The 19241-nt window shown below is 48.8% G+C and overlaps 1 protein-coding gene across 6 annotated transcripts in view; it reads right to left on the bottom strand.

The window, feature by feature from the left end:
* The window catches only part of ZNF605 (zinc finger protein 605), a 34139-nt gene extending 18548 nt beyond the window's left edge, over nucleotides 1-15591 (bottom strand). For 2 of the 6 annotated variants that reach the window (XM_017895655.1, XM_017895649.1), the window contains exons 1-4: nucleotides 15054-15253; nucleotides 12238-12419; nucleotides 9770-9842; nucleotides 9324-9500 (exon numbers count right to left, since the gene is read on the bottom strand). In XM_017895655.1, the coding sequence (XP_017751144.1) occupies nucleotides 9324-9338 (15 nt within the window). In that variant the 5' untranslated portion in view covers nucleotides 9339-9500; nucleotides 9770-9842; nucleotides 12238-12419; nucleotides 15054-15253. Of the gene's footprint in view, nucleotides 1-9323; nucleotides 9501-9769; nucleotides 9843-12237; nucleotides 12420-15053; nucleotides 15254-15547 lie in introns of those variants that run through there. The other 4 variants (XM_017895650.1, XM_017895653.1, XM_017895652.1 and 1 more) reach the window with 4 other exon arrangements.
* Nucleotides 15592-19241: the final 3650 nt, after the last annotated feature.

The following is a 19241-nucleotide window of genomic DNA, read 5'->3' on the forward strand; positions in this document are numbered from 1 at the left end:
TTGCGCCACTGCACTGCAGCCTAGGTGACAAGAGTGATACTCCATCTCAAAAAAAAAATAAATAAATAAAATAAAAAATAAAATAAATCTATTTATTTACTTATTTATTTTGAGATGGAGTCTTACTCTGTTGCCCAGGCTGGAATGCAATGATGCGATCTTGGCTCACTGCAACCTCTGCCTCCCGGGTTCAAGCGATTCTCCTGCCTCAGCCTCCCAAATAGCTGAGATTACAGGCACACGCCACGACGCCCAGGTAACTTTTATATTTTCTTTTTTTTTTTGAGATGGAGTCTCGCTCTGTCCACCAGGCTGGAGTGCAGTGGCGCTATCTCGGCTCACTGCAAACTCCGCCTCCCGTGTTCCCGCCATTCTCCTGCTTCAGCCTCCCGAGTAGCTGGGACTACAGGCGCCCGCCAGGGCGCCCGGCTTTTTTTTTTTTTTTTTTGTATTTTTAGTAGAGACGGGGTTTCACCGTGGTCTCGATCTCCTGACCTTGTGATCCTCCCGCCTCGGCCTCCCAAAGTGCTGGGATTACAGGCGTGAGCCACCGCGCCCGGCCAACTTTTATATTTTCAGTAGAGATGGGTTTTGCCATGTTGGTCAGGCTGGTCTTGAACTCCTGACCTCAGGTGATCCGGCCACCTCAGCCTCCCAAAGTGCTGGGATTACAGGCGTGAGCCACCTTGCCCGGCCTGAGAAATCTAATTTTTAAAAAAGACAGGAGAGGTATAAAAGACTTGAGATATTTGAACTGTCAGCACAGAATATAAAATAAATATTTAATATATGCAAAGAAATAAAAGATGCTAATGAAAGTATGAAAAAGAATCAGAAGACTATACAAATGAATAAGCGGATTTGAAAAAGAATGAAATACAACTCCTAGAGATAAAGTGCATAGTAAGTAAAGTTAAGAAGTCAACGGAAGGGCTTAAGAGTAGATTAGAAAAAGATGAAGAGGGAATAAGTGAATTGGAAGACAGACCAGAAGAAATTCATAATGAAGCAAAAGAACAGAAATGGAAAATATAAAGCAACCCAGCTATATGCTGCCTATGAAAGAGGCACATTTATCTTCCAAATAGTTTAAACATAAAAGGACTCACATTACTTGATTTCAAGATTTCCTATACAAGCACAGTAATTAAGACAGGATGGAATTTGTGAAAGGATAAAAACACAGGTTAATGGAACAGAACAGAGAACTCGAAAATAAGCCCCTACAAATATACTCAATTGTTTCACAAGAGTACAAAAAGCAATTCTACAGTCTTTGTGACAAATAATGTCAGAATAATTTTATACTCATAAGCAAAAGAAGAGATCTCAACACATACCTCACACCTTATATCAAAACTAACTCAAAATGGACCACAGACCTAAACATAAAAAACTATAAACCTTTTAGAATAAAACCAAAGAAAACCTGTATGACTTTGGGTTTGGCAATGAGTTAGATACAGCACCAAAGGCCTGATCAATTTAAGAAAAAAATTTGATAAATTGGACTTTTTCAAAATTAAGAACTTCTGTTCTGTGAAAAACAATGTTAAGAGAAATAGAAGACATGGCACAGACTAAGAGAAAATTATTTGCAAATTACATACCTGCTAAAGCACTCATATCCAGGATATAAAGAACTATTAATAAGAAAATAATCCCATTTTAAAAATTAGCAAAATATCTTGACATTTCACCAAAGAAAACACATGGATGGTGGCCAGGCATGGTGGCTCATGCCACGCCTGTAATCTCAGCACTTTGGGAGGCCGAGGCAGGAGGATCACCTGAGGTCAGGAGTTTGAGACCAGCCTGGCCAACACGGTGAAACCCCATTTCTACTAAAAATACAAAAATTAGCTGGGTGTGGTGATGCACACCTGTAATCCTACCTACTGGGGAGACTGAGGGAGGATAATTGCTTGAACCTGGGAGGCAGAGGTTGCAGTGAGCCAAGGTTGTGCTACTGCACTCTAGCCTGGGTGACAAGAGTGAAACTCTGACTCAAAAAAAAAAAAAAAAAAAAAAAAAAAAAAAAAAAAAAAAGAAAATGCATGGATGGAAAGTACACATAGGAAAAGATGTTCAGTATCATGTATCATGTCAAAAGGTGAATGCAAATTAAAACTATAACGAAATACTACTATGTACTTATTAGGAGGCTAAAACTAAACACACACACACACATACACACACACACACACCTGACAAATATCAGTGAGGATTCAGAGCAACAGCAACTCTCATTCATTGTGGTGGGCATGTAAAATGTACAGCAGCTTTGGAAAACATTTTGGCAGTTTCTTACAAAGTTGAACACAGACTTACCACACAACCAGCAATTCCAATCCTAGGCGTTTACTCAAGTAGTGAATTGAAAACTTACATTCACCTGAAAATGTATGTTCAAACCTATATGGAGATGAATGCTTTATTCAAAACTGCTAAAAAGTGGAAGCAACCAAGATGTCCTTCAATGAGTCCACACGTGGGATAGTATTCAAAGGAACCACATGCGAAGAAAAAGGAACAAACTACCGACAAGATATGAATGAATCTCAAAGGTATGCTGAGTGAGAAAAGCCACTGTCAAAAGGTCCCATACATGATCCCATTTGTTTTTTTATTTTTATTTTACTTCTTGAGATAGAATCTCACTCTGTTGCCCAGGCTGGAGTGCAATGGTGCAATCTTGGTTCACCGCAACCTCTGCCTCCCAGGTTCTAGCGATTCTCCTGACTCAGCCTCCTGAGTAGCTGGGATTACAGGTGCACACACCACACACAAAACACAAATAATTTTTGTATTTTTAGTAGAGACAGGGTTTCTCCATGTGGCCGGGCTGGTCTCAAACTCCTGACCTCAGGTGATCCGCCCACCTTGGCCTCCTAAAGTGCTGGGATTACAAGAATGAGCCACCATGCCTGGCCGACATGATTCCATTTATAGGACATTCTGGAAAAGGCAAAGCTGTAGTGACGGAGAACAGATCAGTGGTGGCCAGGGATAAGGGATGCATGGCCACAAAGGGGCCGCACAGAGTTCCTGTGGGGTGACAGAACTATTCTGTCCTGAATGTGATGTTGATTACATGAACTTGGACATGTTTTAAAACTCCTCTGAGGAAGCTGGCTCCTGGTTAAAAAGCTCTGTGTGAAATTTCAGGCCCAAACATAAACAATCAACAAGCCTTTACCTTGTGGGCCTCATGGAGGAAAATTGCCCTCCCCACAACAGACGTGGTGTACGGCCAACATACTGTGGATGCTACAGGACTATGATGTGGTCCCTGTTCCTGAATGTACTGTTGTTACTGATGTCCCATCTATGTACACCCCTGCTAGCCTTTGCCCCCAGTGCCTGATGGGAACTGCTGCAGTTAGGGCCATTACAGAGCAGCATACGGAAGACTGAATCCACCTGATGCACAGGCTATTGCTAGTTCCCTGGCCCTTGGATCAGGCTGCCAGCAAGCCTCAGATGGGCACGTAAAACAAGATTCCCAGTGGAGACAAGACTTTTTCAAAAAAAATAATTTCAACTCTTCCTTTCAGAGTCACAGGTACATGTGCAGGTTTGTTCCATGGGTTTACTGTGTAATGCTGAGGTTTGGGGTACAAATGATCCTGTCACCCATGTGGTGAGCACAAAACACAACAGGCTTCCCTCTTCCCTCCCTCCCCACGTTTGAGGTCCCCAGTGTCTACTGGTCCCATCTTCGTGTACACAATGTACCCAGTGTTTTGCTGCCACTTATAAATAAGAACAGAGAATGCTGGGAAAAGGGCTTGTGGGGTGCCTGCATAAACTGGCCATAAAAATATGGGGCAATAAGCTGTGGAAAGCCACGAGAGGCCTCTGAGGAGGAGTCTTCTAATTGCCATCATGTTCCCATGCTCAGAGCAAGACCTGCTCCCTTATCTATAAACACCGTGTTCAAGGACAAAGACACTCCTTTGAAGCACTGGAATGTGGCCAGATATGCCGGCTGCTAGTTAGGCCCACTCCCCACAGCTGCTCTCCGGTAAGTTAGAGAATAAATCAGCAGTTAAGTTTACGCTGCTTCTGCATAAAGAAAATTTACCCAAACCACCACTGCTATAGATTAGGTGTATGACACACCACCCCCCTTTCACTGTTTCACCCCTGAACTTCTGCTTCTTAGATCTAAGTGACTGTACTCAGTAATAGTGTGGAGACCACACTTGGTGCCTTTTGCAGCCTCCATTTTGCAACCGGACCCCGGGCTCCCACCTTTAAGAATTTTTTTTTTTTTTGAGACGGACTGTCACTGTGTCACCCAGGCTGCAGGGCAGTGGCAGGATCTCTGCTCACTGCAAGCTCCGCCTCCCAAGTTCACGCCATTCTCCTGCCTCAGCCTCCTGAGCAGCTGGGACTACAGGCACCCGCCACCACGCCTGGCTAATTTTTTTGTATTTGTAGTAGAGACGGGGTTTCGTCATATTGGCCAGGCTGGTCTCGAACTCCTGACCTCAGGTGATCCACCCCCCTCGGCCTCCCAAAGTGCTGGGATTACAGGCGTGAGCCACCGTGCCCCGCCCCTTTATGAACACTTAACCTGTCTCTTCTCATTCCTTTGTCACCACCGGACTTCGGGTACCCTGCGGGTGGTGTTGAGGCTGGTCCCCAACAAGAGAACATTTGGTTTTCTGTTCCTGAGAACAAGACATTTAGATAAAAATCAGTTCTGCTCCTAAGAAGCATTTTGTTTTCATACCGGTGCTCACCAAAAAGACTCCAGTGCTGACCCAAGAAACACAACCACCCAACTGCACTTCCTAAATGCAGACTAAGATGTTTTTCACTCCAGAACAAGCAGATACGTGACTGACCGCCTCCTTATGGAGCCACGAGAAACGTCCCACAGAGATGCAGACACGGCCTAGACTGAGCCTCCGCGCGTGCTGCTTCTGCTCTCAGAAGATGGTGAATCACAGGAAACAGCTGTCCCGCTTTCCAGACTCCGGTCAAGGCTAACGCTGCCCAAGGGCAGATTCCCAGGTCGATGGGCCATGACATCCTTGGCAGATAGATGAATGTTTCGCTGTTTCCTTGTGGTTTGGCCCAGCCAACCCCACACATTCCACTGACTTGGGCCACACTATGCAGGCCCGACACGACCAGATCTGCTTCCTGTTCAGGTTTCCTGAGCGCACTGCATCTGAGAACAGCCCCAGCCCAAGCTACACATCAATGGGCCCAATCATGGGGTGTCTGAGGAACCATATCGCCCACAAGCAACAGGGTAACTGAGTGTTGTGATGGACAACTTTGTTGGCTGCTGGGAGGGGACAAGATAACCGCAGCCTGGACTACGCGCAGCTCAGGCAAGTGGCCTCAGGCCTCATGCAGCCGTTCCCCGCGGGGCACTTCCCATGGGTACCTCCAGGCTGCTCTCCATCAGGCTCCTTCTCCAGGCTGCCCTCCACGCTCCCCTCTCCAGGCTGCCCTCCATCTCGCATCCCTCTCCTCCAGGCCGCCCTCCATCTCGCGTCCCTCTCCCGGCTGCCCTCCATCTCGTGCCCCTCTCCTCCAGGCTGCCCTCCATCTCGCGTCCCTCTCCAGGCTGCCCTCCATCTCGCGCCCCTCTCCTCCAGGCTGCCCTCCATCACGCACCCCTCTCCAGGCTGCCCTCCATCTCGCGTCCCTCTCCAGGCTGCCCTCCATCTCGCGTCCCTCTCCAGGCTGCCCTCCATCTCGCGCCCTTCTCCTCCAGTTACATGTATCTCAGACTCCACAAGGCAATAGGCAAGGCCCTTTCATCCCCTTCTGAAGACTCAAACAGATGGGAGATTATGTAAACCTATTGTTAAACCTTTTAAAAGTTCAGGATTTTGTGCTCACCAATTCTTAAACATGATACATCTTTTTGGTTAAGTTACATAAAAATATTTTGTCCCTCTAGTATACAACCTTTCCAGACGGCACGCATGAATGAAAACGGGGGATATTTTGTTCTTAAGTTTTGATTACTACATGGGACACAGATAACAGAAAAACAAAACAAAACTGGCACCTGGGGAGGCTCAGGGAAAGGGGAAAAATAATAATGATCTTTATTTTCAGACCTGCTCCTAAAAGCTTTCTACTCCTCCTAAAAAAACCAAACACAAGAGCTCCTCATGCTGCCTTTCCATGGACTGTGGCTGCTGTGGACTTGGACCAGCTGCTGAGCCCACACCTTGGCTTCCTCAAGGTGCTGACGAGGAGAGGCAGAGGACTGCCTCGGCTCCCGGGCTCTGTGCAGAACTCCTCCAGAGACTGTACACACTCTGATAAGGAGTGGACTAACAAACTGGTGTCATGGATAAACAAAATGGTTTGGAACTTAGTCCCAGGCAGGCCCTCTAAAGCCCAGGCCTACACCCAATGATCCAGACTGGACAGAGGCCTGACCCTGGGAAGGCATGTTGGATCCCTGTTAACCTCACAACCTGAGGCCTGTGTGCCCAGCTGGGGCGTCTGACCTTGAGACGGTCTTTGTTTCTAGGGGACCACGTGTGCCCTCTGGGATTACACTCAGGACCTGTCTCAGCCTGGAAGACATTCAGGTCATGTTCAACTTTCTGGCCAGAGTTCTGCTGTGCCTGAATTGATGCCTCAGGCCAGGTAAAGAAGATGCACACAGGCCGGGCGCGGTGGCTCAAGCCTGTAATCCCAGCACTTTGGGAGGCCGAGGCGGGTGGATCACGAGGTCAGGAGATCGAGACCATCCTGGCTAACCCGGTGAAACCCCGTCTCTACTAAAAAATACAAAAAACTAGCCGGGCGAAGTGGCGGGCACCTGTAATCCCAGTTACTCGAGAGGCTGAGGCAGGAGAATGGCGTAAACCCGGGAGGTGGAGCTTGCAGTGAGCCAAGATCGCGCCACTGCACTCCAGCCTGGGTGACAGAGTGAGACTCCGTCTCAAAAAGAAAAAGAAGATACACACAGATTCTTCTGGCTCTCCAGTGGGCTGTGAGGCATCTTTCCTGGCATGGCGACTGCCGAGTGACTGCTGAGGCCATGTTCACTCCTCCAGACCCGACAGTCTTGCCTGGAGTGGCATCATCATAGCCATGGTCTGCTGTTGCCTCAGACGATTTACCTGGTTATTGTCATGGCCCCTCAAAGTCTGACCTATTGGGGTCCATGATGAGGTAGCCTGTTTCACACTTAGGTCCTAACAAATCAAGGAGTGGAGTCAAGGAGTTCAGCTCCTGGTTAAAACCCGTAGTGCATGTTCAGGTGTAAGCACAGGCAATTACCAAGGCTTTACCCGGCAGGCCTCAGGGGAAAACTGCCCTCCCAACAGACCTTGTGCACGGCCAGAGCACTCTGGTCTCTGAGGGGAGCTGCAGTCAGGGGTCATGATCTCACACGTCTGCCCTTCTTACCCAGGCACCTGCACTCCAGTCTCCTGAGGCCTTTCTCAGGTGCTAATGCAAGACCTCCTCGTTGGGGTTGGGGAGAACCCTAAAGACACTTTTCCCCACTTTGACTCAGTACCTGGTACTTTTCTACTCCCAGCTCCTCCCTCCCTACCCCAGGGTCCAAAACAACTGCTGGAGCTTTTTGTTCAGTGCTCCCTCGGCTGAGGGCAAAGAGTCTATCCCCACATCTGCCTGACGCAACTGGCTCTTTGTCAGAGGCATTAGAACCAAAGCGACTCCATCTTGAGTGAGGGCAAATGAGGCTGGAACTTGCTGGGCAGCATTGCCAGGATGTGAGGTATTCCTGGCTTCTAGATGTTTACTGTTCAGGGAAAAGATTAATAATGTTTACTAAACAGACCTATGCCCAGGAATGTCCTGATGTCCCCATGTCTTGAGAACAAAAGCATTTCTAATGTTGCTTTAAAGATAATAATATTGATTATTATACAATATAGTAATTAAGAAAATCAATCCTTTATCACAAACCCTTGTAGCTGAGCACATCTCCCTGTGACTGTCATTGTTGTTATCCTACGTATAAACGAGCCTTGTACCTAGGGTGGGCGCCTTCCTCCTCCTGCTTTCGGGAATGCCCTGCTCTGCCTATGGAGTAGCCATACTTTATTCCTTTATTTATTTATGTTTTTGAGACAGTGTCTCGCTCCACTGCCCAGGCTGGAGTGCAATGGTACCACTCCTGGCGTAGAACTGAACATCAAAAAAAGAAAATATTAGGAAGAAAGGAAAGAAAGTAGGGAAAGGGTGAGAGGAGAGAGGCTAGTAGGTGGTAAGAATTCCTCTGAAAGGTGAGGGGACACACAGTCTGTTTTTAAGTCAACAAAGTATGGAAACAGAGCGGAACGCAGATCCCTGCATGCCAAGCCTTTGCCAACAGGAGCAGCATTTCTACCCAAAACACATCACCATTCCAGTGGAGAGAATACTTACAGGCACCATTTAAAGGTTTCCTAATGATCAATTCTGCCAGATGATTTAAAAGTTTCTTTCCTAAAACTGAAATCTAGGTAGGATGGACACTCAAGACCTCATCTCAGTCCCTGAAGAAGGTAGGATGTGCACGCAAGACCCACCTCAGTCCTCGAAGAAACTGTGTTCTGAATTCTTTTTTTTTTTGAGATGGAGTCTCGCTCTGTTGCCCAGGCTGGAGTGCAGTGACCCAGTCTCGGCTCACTGCAAGCTCTGCCTCCCGGGTTCACGCCATTCTCCTGCCTCAGCCTCCCAAAGAGCTGGCACTACAGGTGCCGCCACCACGCCCGGCTAATTTTTTGTATTTTTAGTAGAGACGGGGTTTCACCGTGTTAGCCAGGATGGTCTTGATCTCCTGACCTCGTGATCCGCCTGCCTCGGCCTCCCAAAGTGATGGGATTATAGGCGTGAGCCACCGCGCCTGGCAGGATCCCATTTCTTATTGATCTCTTCCAACTTTAAGACTTTTGTATGACTCTTTTTCTAACTCTGTCACCCCGGCTGGAGTGTGCTGATGTAATCCCAGCTCACTGCAATCTCCATCTCCTGGGTTCAAGTGATTCTCATGCCTCAGCTTCCCGAGTAGCTGGGAGGCTAATTTTTGTATTTTCAGTAGAGACGGGGTTTTGCCATATTGGCCACGTTGGTCTCAAACTCCTGGCCTTAAATGATCTGCCCTCCTTGGCCTCCCAAAGGGCTGGAATTACAGGTGTGAGCCACCATGCCCAGCTGAGACTTTTGTATGATTCTATAATCTACTATGTGCTTCTTTTGACATCTTGTTTCTCAAGCTTATATTTTCTCTTATTTAAATGTATTTAGACCCTTCTGTGTGTTGCAGAGGTTTCCATAAGCCTCATCACATCCACGAAACAGAGGATAAACCGATAACCCACCTGTGACTGGATCATTTTCCACTGCTCTTGGGAAACCCGCTGTTTTGTGACTTCTCTTAGTCTTGACACCCTGGAGTGGTCTCTGGTCAGTGGTCTGTAAACTGAGAATGCATTCTTGGTCTTGTGGGCTCTTCTTTCTTATCTCACATGAATTGTCTTGTTCCAGGGGGTTACTGCCTGTGGATGCAGTAGACATTTTATTTTAGATGATCTAATTGATTTGGAAACCTAAATCTTGGTGTTCTTGCTGGGAGTTCAGATTATTTAAACCCTCAAACTAGATGTTGGGTAGGTTCACATCAGGCCTAGCAGGTGGGAAGCAGAGTGGAATGTGAGCTACTGGCATGTCTCCATCGCATCTGACCTGCATCTAGGCCAGGTCTGCAGCACACACTGAACTTAACCACCCTGGCTCCACCCATCAATGCCAGATGGAAACCACTCACCTGGCTGGTTCAAGCAGACGCCTCCCGAGGACCACCCCTACACCGAACTGCTCAGCACAGACAGCATGCAGCTCTGGAAATGCAATGAGGGCTTATTCATTCCACAGAAATATTTCCTGGAGGTACCTAAATCCAGTTATTTGTGTTAAGTGCTACAGAGTAAAATGCAACTTATTTCTAGGCAGGGTGGTAAACAGAAAATGGCCTTTAGATGGAGATGGTGAATCAGCCTGGGGTTCTGGCTCCCACCCCCAAACCAGCCAGGAACAAAAGGAAAACATAGATCAGAGGAACTAATACAAGAGTAAAAAAAGAAAAAGGGACACTCCTGGGCAGACACAGGGTGGGGTGAAGCTGAGGCATGAGTTTGAGGCTGAGCAGGGCCTGGCTGCAGCCTACAGTAGATGGGAGCCAGAGGGGGCAGCAAGACACAAGGCAGGGAGTGTCTTATGTTGCCTCTTCCCCAGTTCACACTGGAGCAGATACCGCCTGCACTTTCTTCAGAAATCAGCAGTAACAGCCCAGGCTGCTGGTTTCCAAGGGGTACCTGAGGCAGACCCCAATCCCTGCAGAACTGAGGAATCATGGAGGGGTAAGGGCTGCAGCTGTTCTTTGGGTATTTTCTGACCTCCTGCCTCCAGCATCCCAGGGCTGGGAGTGTCAACTCATGAGCTGCCCAGAATGGGGGCAGCTCACAGCTGGAAGAGGGGGCACGATTCCCAGGTCTCCCCTTGGTCCTGGGCCCCTGAACGCCCCTCTGCTTCAAATCATCAGAAGTTTTAGAGACTAAAGCCTGGCCTTCAGCCTTTCCCCAACACGTATCTCCAGACAATGTGTGGGAGCAGCTGACACCCCAAGGGGAACGTGAGCTCACAGGCCTGGAAGGGCAAATATAGATTTAAAAGGAGGAAAAAGCCCCAATTTTCCCTCATGCCAAACAGAGAAAGAGATTCACCCCCAGTTTTTTTGTTTGTTTGTTTTTTAAGAGGCTCAGTTTTGCTCTTGTAGCCCAGGCTGGAGTGCAGTGGCATGATCTCGGCTCACTGCAACCTCCGTCTCCAGGGTTCAAGCGATTCTCCTGCCTCAGACTCCCAAGTAGCTGGGATTATAGGCACCCGCCACCACACCTGGCTAATTTTTTGTATTTTTAGTAGAGACGGGGTTTCACCATATTGGCCAGGCTGGTCTTGAACTCCTGACCTCAGGTGATCCACCCGCCTCGGCCTCCCAAAGTGCTGGGATTACAGGCGTGAGCCACCATGCCCGGCCACATTCTTTTTTTGAGACAGGGTCGTGCCGTCACCCAGGCTGGAGTGCAGTGGCATGATCTTGGCTCACCGCAGCCTCGACCTTCCTGGGCTCATGTGAATTCTCCCACCTCAGCCTCCTGAGTAGCTGGGACCACAGGTGTGCGCCACCACACCCAGCTAATTTTTGTATTTTTTGTAGAGACGGGGTTTTGCCTTGTTGCCCAGGTTGTCCTTGAACTCCTGGGCTCAAGTGATCCACTGGCCTCAGTCTCCCGAAGTGCTGGGACTACCGGTGTGAGCCACCGTGTCTGGCCTCTTCGAACTTTTATTCAATAAGAAAATTTTTTTCTTTATTTTCTACTTGTGTGGAGAGGTCTTCTGGGTTGGCAGATTTTAGGTTTATTTCCCCAACAGGCCAAATAATCGGGTAACTCAGTATAACCATTCTTTTTAAAACTTTTTCAAAGACCACAAACTGCACAAAAGTTATCATCTTAGGCAGAAGATGGAAAAGACTGACCAAAATTGAAAATAAGCATAATGAACTCAAGAAGTACCACATCCTGGTGCATGTGAATGCTTACACTTTAAATTTCTTCACTGCCCATGGACCAGGCCACTTAGATTAAGCCACACATGGAGTCAGAGCCAAAGAATTCAAGGACATGCAGCTGCACAGGGATGCTCTTTCCTTCATCAGAATGAGTTTGAAAGGAAATGTCCAAAAAAAGTTTCCTGTAAACTTGGGGACAAGAGGGACCGAAAATCTACCTTACATAACAATCCTGCCAAGCAACATTTGTCTAGCAATCACCGTCTACACCTGCAGGGCGAGGCCACATGGCCCAGGAATGGTTGCCGAGCAGTGCCGAAGCTCCCAGGGCTGAAGCAGGTGACTCCCGAGCACACGGCAAGGGCCCCACAGGCCAGGGGCTAACCAGCTAGCCAGGAAGATACTGAGTGGCACAAGGCCAGCGGCACCTTTCCAGAAAGTGAGGTAAACTGAGCGAGAAGGCCTACAGCAAGGACCCTTTTCTTTGTCTGTCTTCACTGTCCCACAGAAGTAGAGTAAGCAATGACTGAAGTGTCCACTCCCCTGCCTCAAATGAGGGAGGAAAGTTAGGACTGGATATTAGCAAATGGCCGGGTTTTTCCCCAGGGCAACTGAGAAAAAAGAGTAGAGGCAGACGCCACCCCTCTGTGCAGTCTCCCACTTACCCCAGAGGCAGGCTGAGGGTTGGAGAATTAGACAAGAGCAGTTCCCAGGTGACTGCACGCTCAGGAACCCCACGGTGCACAGCCAGCAGCATCCACACCTGCAGGGCACAGGAGGCAGGGACCAGCGTAGCTTGCGCCTGGCACCTGCGGAAGCAGACATCAGTGTAGCTCGCGCCTGGCACCTGCAGAGAGCAGGAGGCAGAGACCAATGTAGCTCACGCCTGGTATCTGTTGGTGGAAAGGCTTATGGGGTGCTTGTATTAACTGGCCATAAAAATATGGGATAATAAGTTGTGGAAAGCCACAAGAGGCCTGAGGAGGAATGCCTTCTTATTGCCATCACGTTCCCATGTTCTGAGCAAGACTTGCGCTGTTATCCATGAACACTGTGTTTAAGGAGAAAGACACGCCTCTGAAGCACTGGAATGTGGCCAGACATGCAGGTTCCTAGTTAAGCCCAATCCCACTAGCTACTCTCCAAGAAGTTAAAAATATGCTGTTTGAGCACAAAGGAGATTCATTTAAACCGCCACTGGTATAGACTACATGTAGGACGCACTGCCTCCCTTTCACCGTTTCGCCCTGAACGTCTGCTCCGTAGATCTAAGTGATTGTACTCAATAAACAGAGTGGAGACCAGAACTCTGGGCCTTTTGCAGCCTTCATGTTGCAATTGGCCCCCTGGCCCCCACTCTTTATACACTCTTAACCTGTCTCTTCTCATTCCTCAGTCGCCACCGGACTTTGGGTGATGTTGAGGCCACTAACTTCTAACTCCACATTCGTCGCAAATGGCAAAGAAACCATTAGGCTCCCCAGGCTTCCCTCTCACTGACACCCACAGGGTCCCCGATTTCTCGCCCTCACCCACCCATACATCAATCACAGACACTTGCATGCATGCTTGGCATTCATCCCAAACATCAAACTCCCAAGCCCTCCGATCATTCCTCCTCACAGACCTCACTGCCCACCCCATCAGTCCTTCAGTCATCTCTGGTACCCAGTCACTGATACGAACAAGCTCCTTCTCACCTAGTTCCAACACCCTCAAATAACAAAGCCAATGCACAGGGCACGAGCCAACAAAACCATCCCCCATTCAATGATGCACACTGGACCCTTTATTCCTAATCCTCCACAGGCCCCCAGACACTCACCTGGCGTTTACCATTCCTATGTCATACCATAGACCCCATGGGCCAGGCAGAGTCACCCTACAGGCCCAACTGATGACTGGACCCCAGTGACTCCCACACAGCTTTTAAATACAGATGCCCAGACACCATCATCACCGGCACCCCCAAACCCCCACTTAAGAATCACCACAGACTGAAATTCCAAACACTGAGTCCCAAAGGAACCCCACAGAACTCAGACACTCCTGCAGGTGAGCTGGGGAGGGAGAGGAAGAGAAGGGTGGGGAGGGGAGAAGAGTGGGGAGGGGAAGAGAAGGGTAGGGAGGGGAGGAGAAGGGTAGGGAGGGGAGGAGAAGGGTAGGGAGGGGAGGAGAAGGGTGTAGGGGGGACAAGGGTGGGGAGGGGAGGAGAAGGGGCTTCTGTCCTGGGACGAACACACCAGTCTTCATTCACTCACTTTATCAGGTGCCCAGGTCACGCGCTCATAGAGCCCCTCCCCAATAACTGACATTCTCAGACTTGCGCCACAGACCACCTAAATTGGACCCGTCACTCAATGCCAAACGATCCCTAATCCCTCATCCCTGGGGGCCCCAAGCATTTGCCCCATGACACCCCATTCTCTAATCCACTCCATGCTGGAGCATTCACTGACACTCCCATAGCCCTTCCCAAACACCACCTGGAAAGGGATTGTGGGGCTGTGCACAAATGCCGACCCCGCAGGCCGCTCCAATGACGCCAAGTATGACCCCGTTGTCCACGCACTCACAACCTGCAACGGGTCCACCATTAACTTACATCCAGACTCCCTTGTCACAAACACACAGCGCCCCCATTCCTAGTGCTTCAATCATAAGATCCCCAAACACAAGCACAGAAACCAACCCCAGCCACTCGCCAGCACAGGCCACCCCATACGCGCCTCCGCTGTTGGAGATGGGTTGAAACAGCAACCATCGTTATTCAGCTGTCAAATAAAACATGCAACTGGACACAGCAAAGACGGCTCCAAAAGGTTATTGGAAGTGGGGAAAAAAGACGCGGAAGAGGGTTGGGAAGGGGAAGGAGAAGGCGCTTCTGGGAAGAACCCTGAAGCCACAGACTCACGTGCATCTCTGCAAAGCAAAAAGGGATTTTCTTTCATAGAGAGATGTGAACAAGGGTAGCAAAGACCAGGCCTGACACGCGAGGTGGAAGTTCGCGCGACCAGACAGCAAAGCAGAGAAAGCCCGACCCTGAGCCAGCCTGTTCTCTGCCGAGACTGTGTGTTGGCTCAGGCCGGGGATGGGCCAAAGCTCAAGAAAATGGGGAAAGGAAAGAAGCTAAAGTTTGGTTAAGGAACATTTTGCTCTGACCGCTCAGTGGAGTTCAGCCAGTCACTGATGAGGCAAGCGACAGCAACGTGGCGGGTCTGTGTGAACAAGGGGCATCCTGGAGGCTGACCTAAATCATATAGGGAAGGGGGGTCTTTGCAGTGAGTCCTCTCCTGGAACCCAAAAGGGTGGGAAATTCCTCAGCCTTCACTGTTTCCAGGAGCACAAGGCTCTGGTGAAATTCAACAGTCACAGCCGGCAGGCTTCAGTGAATGGAACCCACACAAGCGAACCCCTAAACCCTCCCAAGCAGACCCCCGCAGAAGCCTCATCATTCACCCCGCTGGCCTCCAATGCTCACCACAAGGCATCCAAATCATGGATCAGCAGAGTCCTAACCGCTGCAGACAAATCCTCCACACGGCCTCCCAGGGGCCCCTCTCCCCTAGGGCCAAGAGCAGCCTCGCGTCCCCCTGCCCCGCTCGCGCTGCACCCCAAGTCTACAGCGACCTCCATAGGCCGCCAGTGAATCGCCCAGCTGACCCCAAATCTCCCCCGACACCCACATTCAGCGCCCCGCCGCCGCCCGCCCTACAGCCCCCCCACCCCGCCCGCTGCCTCCCCACCCCCGACGCCCCCAGGGGCCCCGCCCGAGGCCCGCTACGTCCGCGCATGCGCCCAGCCGGACGTCAGGCTTTCTGGTCCGGCCGGCAGCCAGTCGTGCGCGCTTGGGGTCACCGCTAGCCGGTCCGCAGCGGGGTCACGCGACCCCCGGCGGAGGACCACAGAGGCCGCTTCCAGCACCGCCGCCTAGTCGTCCCGCCCCCGCTGCACACTCCCTTTACCCCTCGCGACCTCGCAGTGCAGAGGTGGGACACGGCCCCACCGCGGAAGGGAACGCGCAGAGAACTACATTTACCCAGCGTCCCGCTCGCGCTGGCTGGAACTACACTTCCCGGGGGACTCCGCGGTGCACCGCCGGGGTCGCCGGCTTGGGACGTTTCCCGGTTGGAAAAGCCGCTTGGCGGCTAACTGGGTGAGGACTGGATAGAAGGACTGGGAAGAAATCTAGGATGGAGCCAGCAGTGGCTGGCCCAACATGTCTGTGAGAGAATCCTAAAGGCGCTCCAGAGCGCTCTGCATCTTTTCCTTGTTTTTTGTTTTTGGAGGCAGGGTCTCGCTCCTGTCACCCATTGGGGGATTGCAGTGGTGCCATCACACTCATTGCAGCCTTCAGGATGGTTCCCAGCCCTGGGTTCAAAATGATCCTCCTTACCCCAGCCTCCGAAAAATGCTGGGAATTACAGGCATGAGTCACTGCGTCCGGCTTCTTGTCCATTTTACATCATAGCTGTAAGTAATATAGTTAAATTTTAGTGTTATGCGCGTTGCAGTGAGCCAATATCGTGCCATTCACTCTAGCCTGGGCGACTGGGCGAGACTCCGCTCTCAAAAAAAAAAAAAAAAGTTAGTGGGAGTGGTGCTGGGCGCCTGTAATCCCAGTGACTCAGGGATTGAGGACTAGAGAATCGCTTGAACCCGGGGGGCGGAACGGTTGGCCAGTGAGCTGAGATTGCGCCGCTGCACTCCCACCTGGGCAACAGAGCGAGGACCTGTCTAAAAAAAAAAAAAAAAAAAGGTTTTTGCCAGGCGGGGGCGGTGACTCACGTCTGAATCCCAGGCACTTTGGGAGGCCGAGGCGTCGATCACCTGAGGTCAGGAGTTCAAGACCAGCCTGACCAACATGGTGAAACCTGTTTCTACAAAAATATAAAAATTAGCCGGGTGTGTGGCTCATGCTGTAATCCTACCTACTTAGGAGGCTGAGGCACGAGAATTTCTTGAACCCGGGGCGGAGGTAGCAGTGAGCTGGAGATCACTACTACTGCAGTCCTCCTCTGGGGAGACAGTGAGACTCCGTCAAAAAAAAACCATAAAAGCATATTAATTTTAAATAAAAATGGGAAAAAAACCAGGAAACACACACACAATTGGCAATTTAAAAAAATTTGGAATGCCATAAAGACAAAATTAAATATTTGTGAAAATTAATATTTAGCTCAATTCTATATTAGTAAATTGGAGCCTGTGAGGGATGGGGTTTTGCTTTTGTTGCCCAGGCTGGAATACAGCGCGCAATCTCAGCTCACAGCAACCTCAGCCTCCCGGCGTTCAAGCGATTCTCCTGTCTCAGCCTCCTGATCACTGGGATTCAGGACGCCCAGCACCACTCCCAGCTAATTTTTTTTTTTTTTTTTTGAACGGGTCTCGCCCAGTCGCCCAGGGCTGAGATGCAATGGCACAATATTGCTCACTGCAACCTCTGCCTCCGGGTTCAAGCGATTCTCCATGCCTCAAGGCTCCCGAGGTAGCTGGATTACAAGGGTGCATGCCACCGTGCCCGGCTAATTTTTGTATTTTTAGTAGAGACGGGGTTTCAACATGTTGGCCAGGCTGGTCTCGATCTCTTAACATCGTGATCCACCCACCTTGGCCTCCCAAAGTGCTGGGATTACAGGCGTGAGCCACCGCACCCAGCCACTCCTAGCTAATTATTTGTATTTTTAGTAGACATGGGTTTCACCATGTTGACCAGGCTGGTCTCAAACTTCTGACTTTAGTTGATCCACCCGCCTCAGCCTCCCAAAGTGCTGGGATTACAGGCCTGAGCCACTGCACCTGGCCCACATTGCCCCGGTTCTAATTGAAATTCAGACTTTATTTAAGCAACCCAATTCCATGCTTAACAGAGCTAAAATTAAAATTCTGCTTTAAGGTAGTTTTGTTTTGTTCTCGGAAAATTCTGCTGTTCACAGATTTATGATTTTCACTTTTCTCTGAGGTTGTGTTATTTATTAAATGACTCACTAGAATTTATACGCCCCTCCCTTTTTTTTTTTTTTTTTTTTTTGAGACGGAGTCTCGCTCTGTTGCCCAGGCTGGAGTGCAGTGGCATGATCTCGGCTCACTGCAACCTCTGCCTCCTGGGTTCAAGCAATTCTCCCATCTCTGCTTCCCAAGTAGCTGGGATTACAGACACCCACCATCATGCCCGGCTAATTTTTTGTGTTTTTGTAGAGACGGGGTTTCACCATGTTGGCCAGGCTGGTCTCTAACTCATGACTTCAGGTGATCTGCCCACCTTGGCCTCCCAAAGTGCTAGGATTACAGGCATGAGTCACTGAGCATGGCCATGGCCTTTTCTCCCATTCCAATTTTGGTCAGGAAAGAAAAGTTTCTCTCTCTAAAAAAAATATTGCATGACTTAAGTAAAATTTATAAGTTAAAAAAAAAAACAAAAAAGCTGGCTAAACTCTTAAGTGCAGTTCATTTGACATATCTAAGGTCCCATTTTAAATGACCAAAGCCAATAAAAGAAACTTTCTATAAAGACAGAGATAAGTTTTAAAGATAAGACACTATTTCTCCCAGCCAAAAGATAGCTTAGTGACTAAGGTTTTGTGAAACTATTTAAGCTCATCCTTCATGATATACACTGGACCCATAAGACTCCCCAAAACAAAAAACATACAAAAATATCCTAGTGCCCTAAGTGCCCCAAATTACTGGGTTTCACCAAGACATATAAGAGGAAAAAAGTGACTCATGGGTGACGCTTCAAGAACTAATCCTTATTAAGCAGCATGCCAGATCCAACAACTCTTTCCCTTTTGGTCTTTGACCATTAAAACAAAAACCCCAAATTATGGACAATCGTCCATCTAACACTGAGTCTTTCCCCTTCAAAAGAAATACACCTTTAATGGCCAGATGCAGTGGCTCACGCCTGTAATCCCAGCACTATGGGAGGCCAAGGTGGGCAGAGCACCAAGTCAGGAATTCGAGACCAGCCTGACCAACGTGGTGAAACCCTGTCTCTACTGAAAATACAAAAATTAGCTGGGTGTGTTGGCGGGGGCCTGTAATCCCAGCTACTCGGGAGGCTGAGGCAGGAGAATCACTTGAAACAGAAAGGTGGAGGTTGCAGTGAGCTGAGATCATGCCACTGCATTCCAGTCTGGGCAAAGAGGAAAACTCCGTCTCCAAAAAAAAAAAAAAAAAAAAAAAAACCTTTAAGAAACCCCCGCAAAATTCATATTCATAAATAGTACTTATGATGTGACCTCCCATCAGTATCTTTTAAAATGGTCTTATTTAACCCATAAAGACCCAAACTACGAAGACCAAAATGAAATGCCACTAAAAATACCTAAATTAGTTCATTTATGTACATAATTTTTAAAAACTGAGTCTAAAATTTTTTAAAAATTGAGTTACTTTCAATTTTTGGATGCTAAAAAGCATCCAAAAGAGACTCTGAAAATTTCTTTCCCTACAGAAAAAAATTAACTCTGTAGAACTATCGATATATTAAAAAAGGAAACTGCCAAAACTTCTTCTCACCCTTCTGCTTCTCCATCTCTTTATCCCTCCTTCTCTAAACTGCCTTGCCAAGACTTGGCTTCCTTTTTCCTCCTCCCATCCAATCACTTATCTTTTGTAAATTATTATGTATTAATGTGGAGTCCTAATTAGGGAAAAAGAGTCA

This window comes from Rhinopithecus bieti, unplaced genomic scaffold (genome assembly GCF_001698545.2).
Source record: "Rhinopithecus bieti isolate Rb0 unplaced genomic scaffold, ASM169854v2 scaffold_27038, whole genome shotgun sequence".
Classification (NCBI taxonomy): Eukaryota; Metazoa; Chordata; class Mammalia; order Primates; family Cercopithecidae; genus Rhinopithecus; species Rhinopithecus bieti.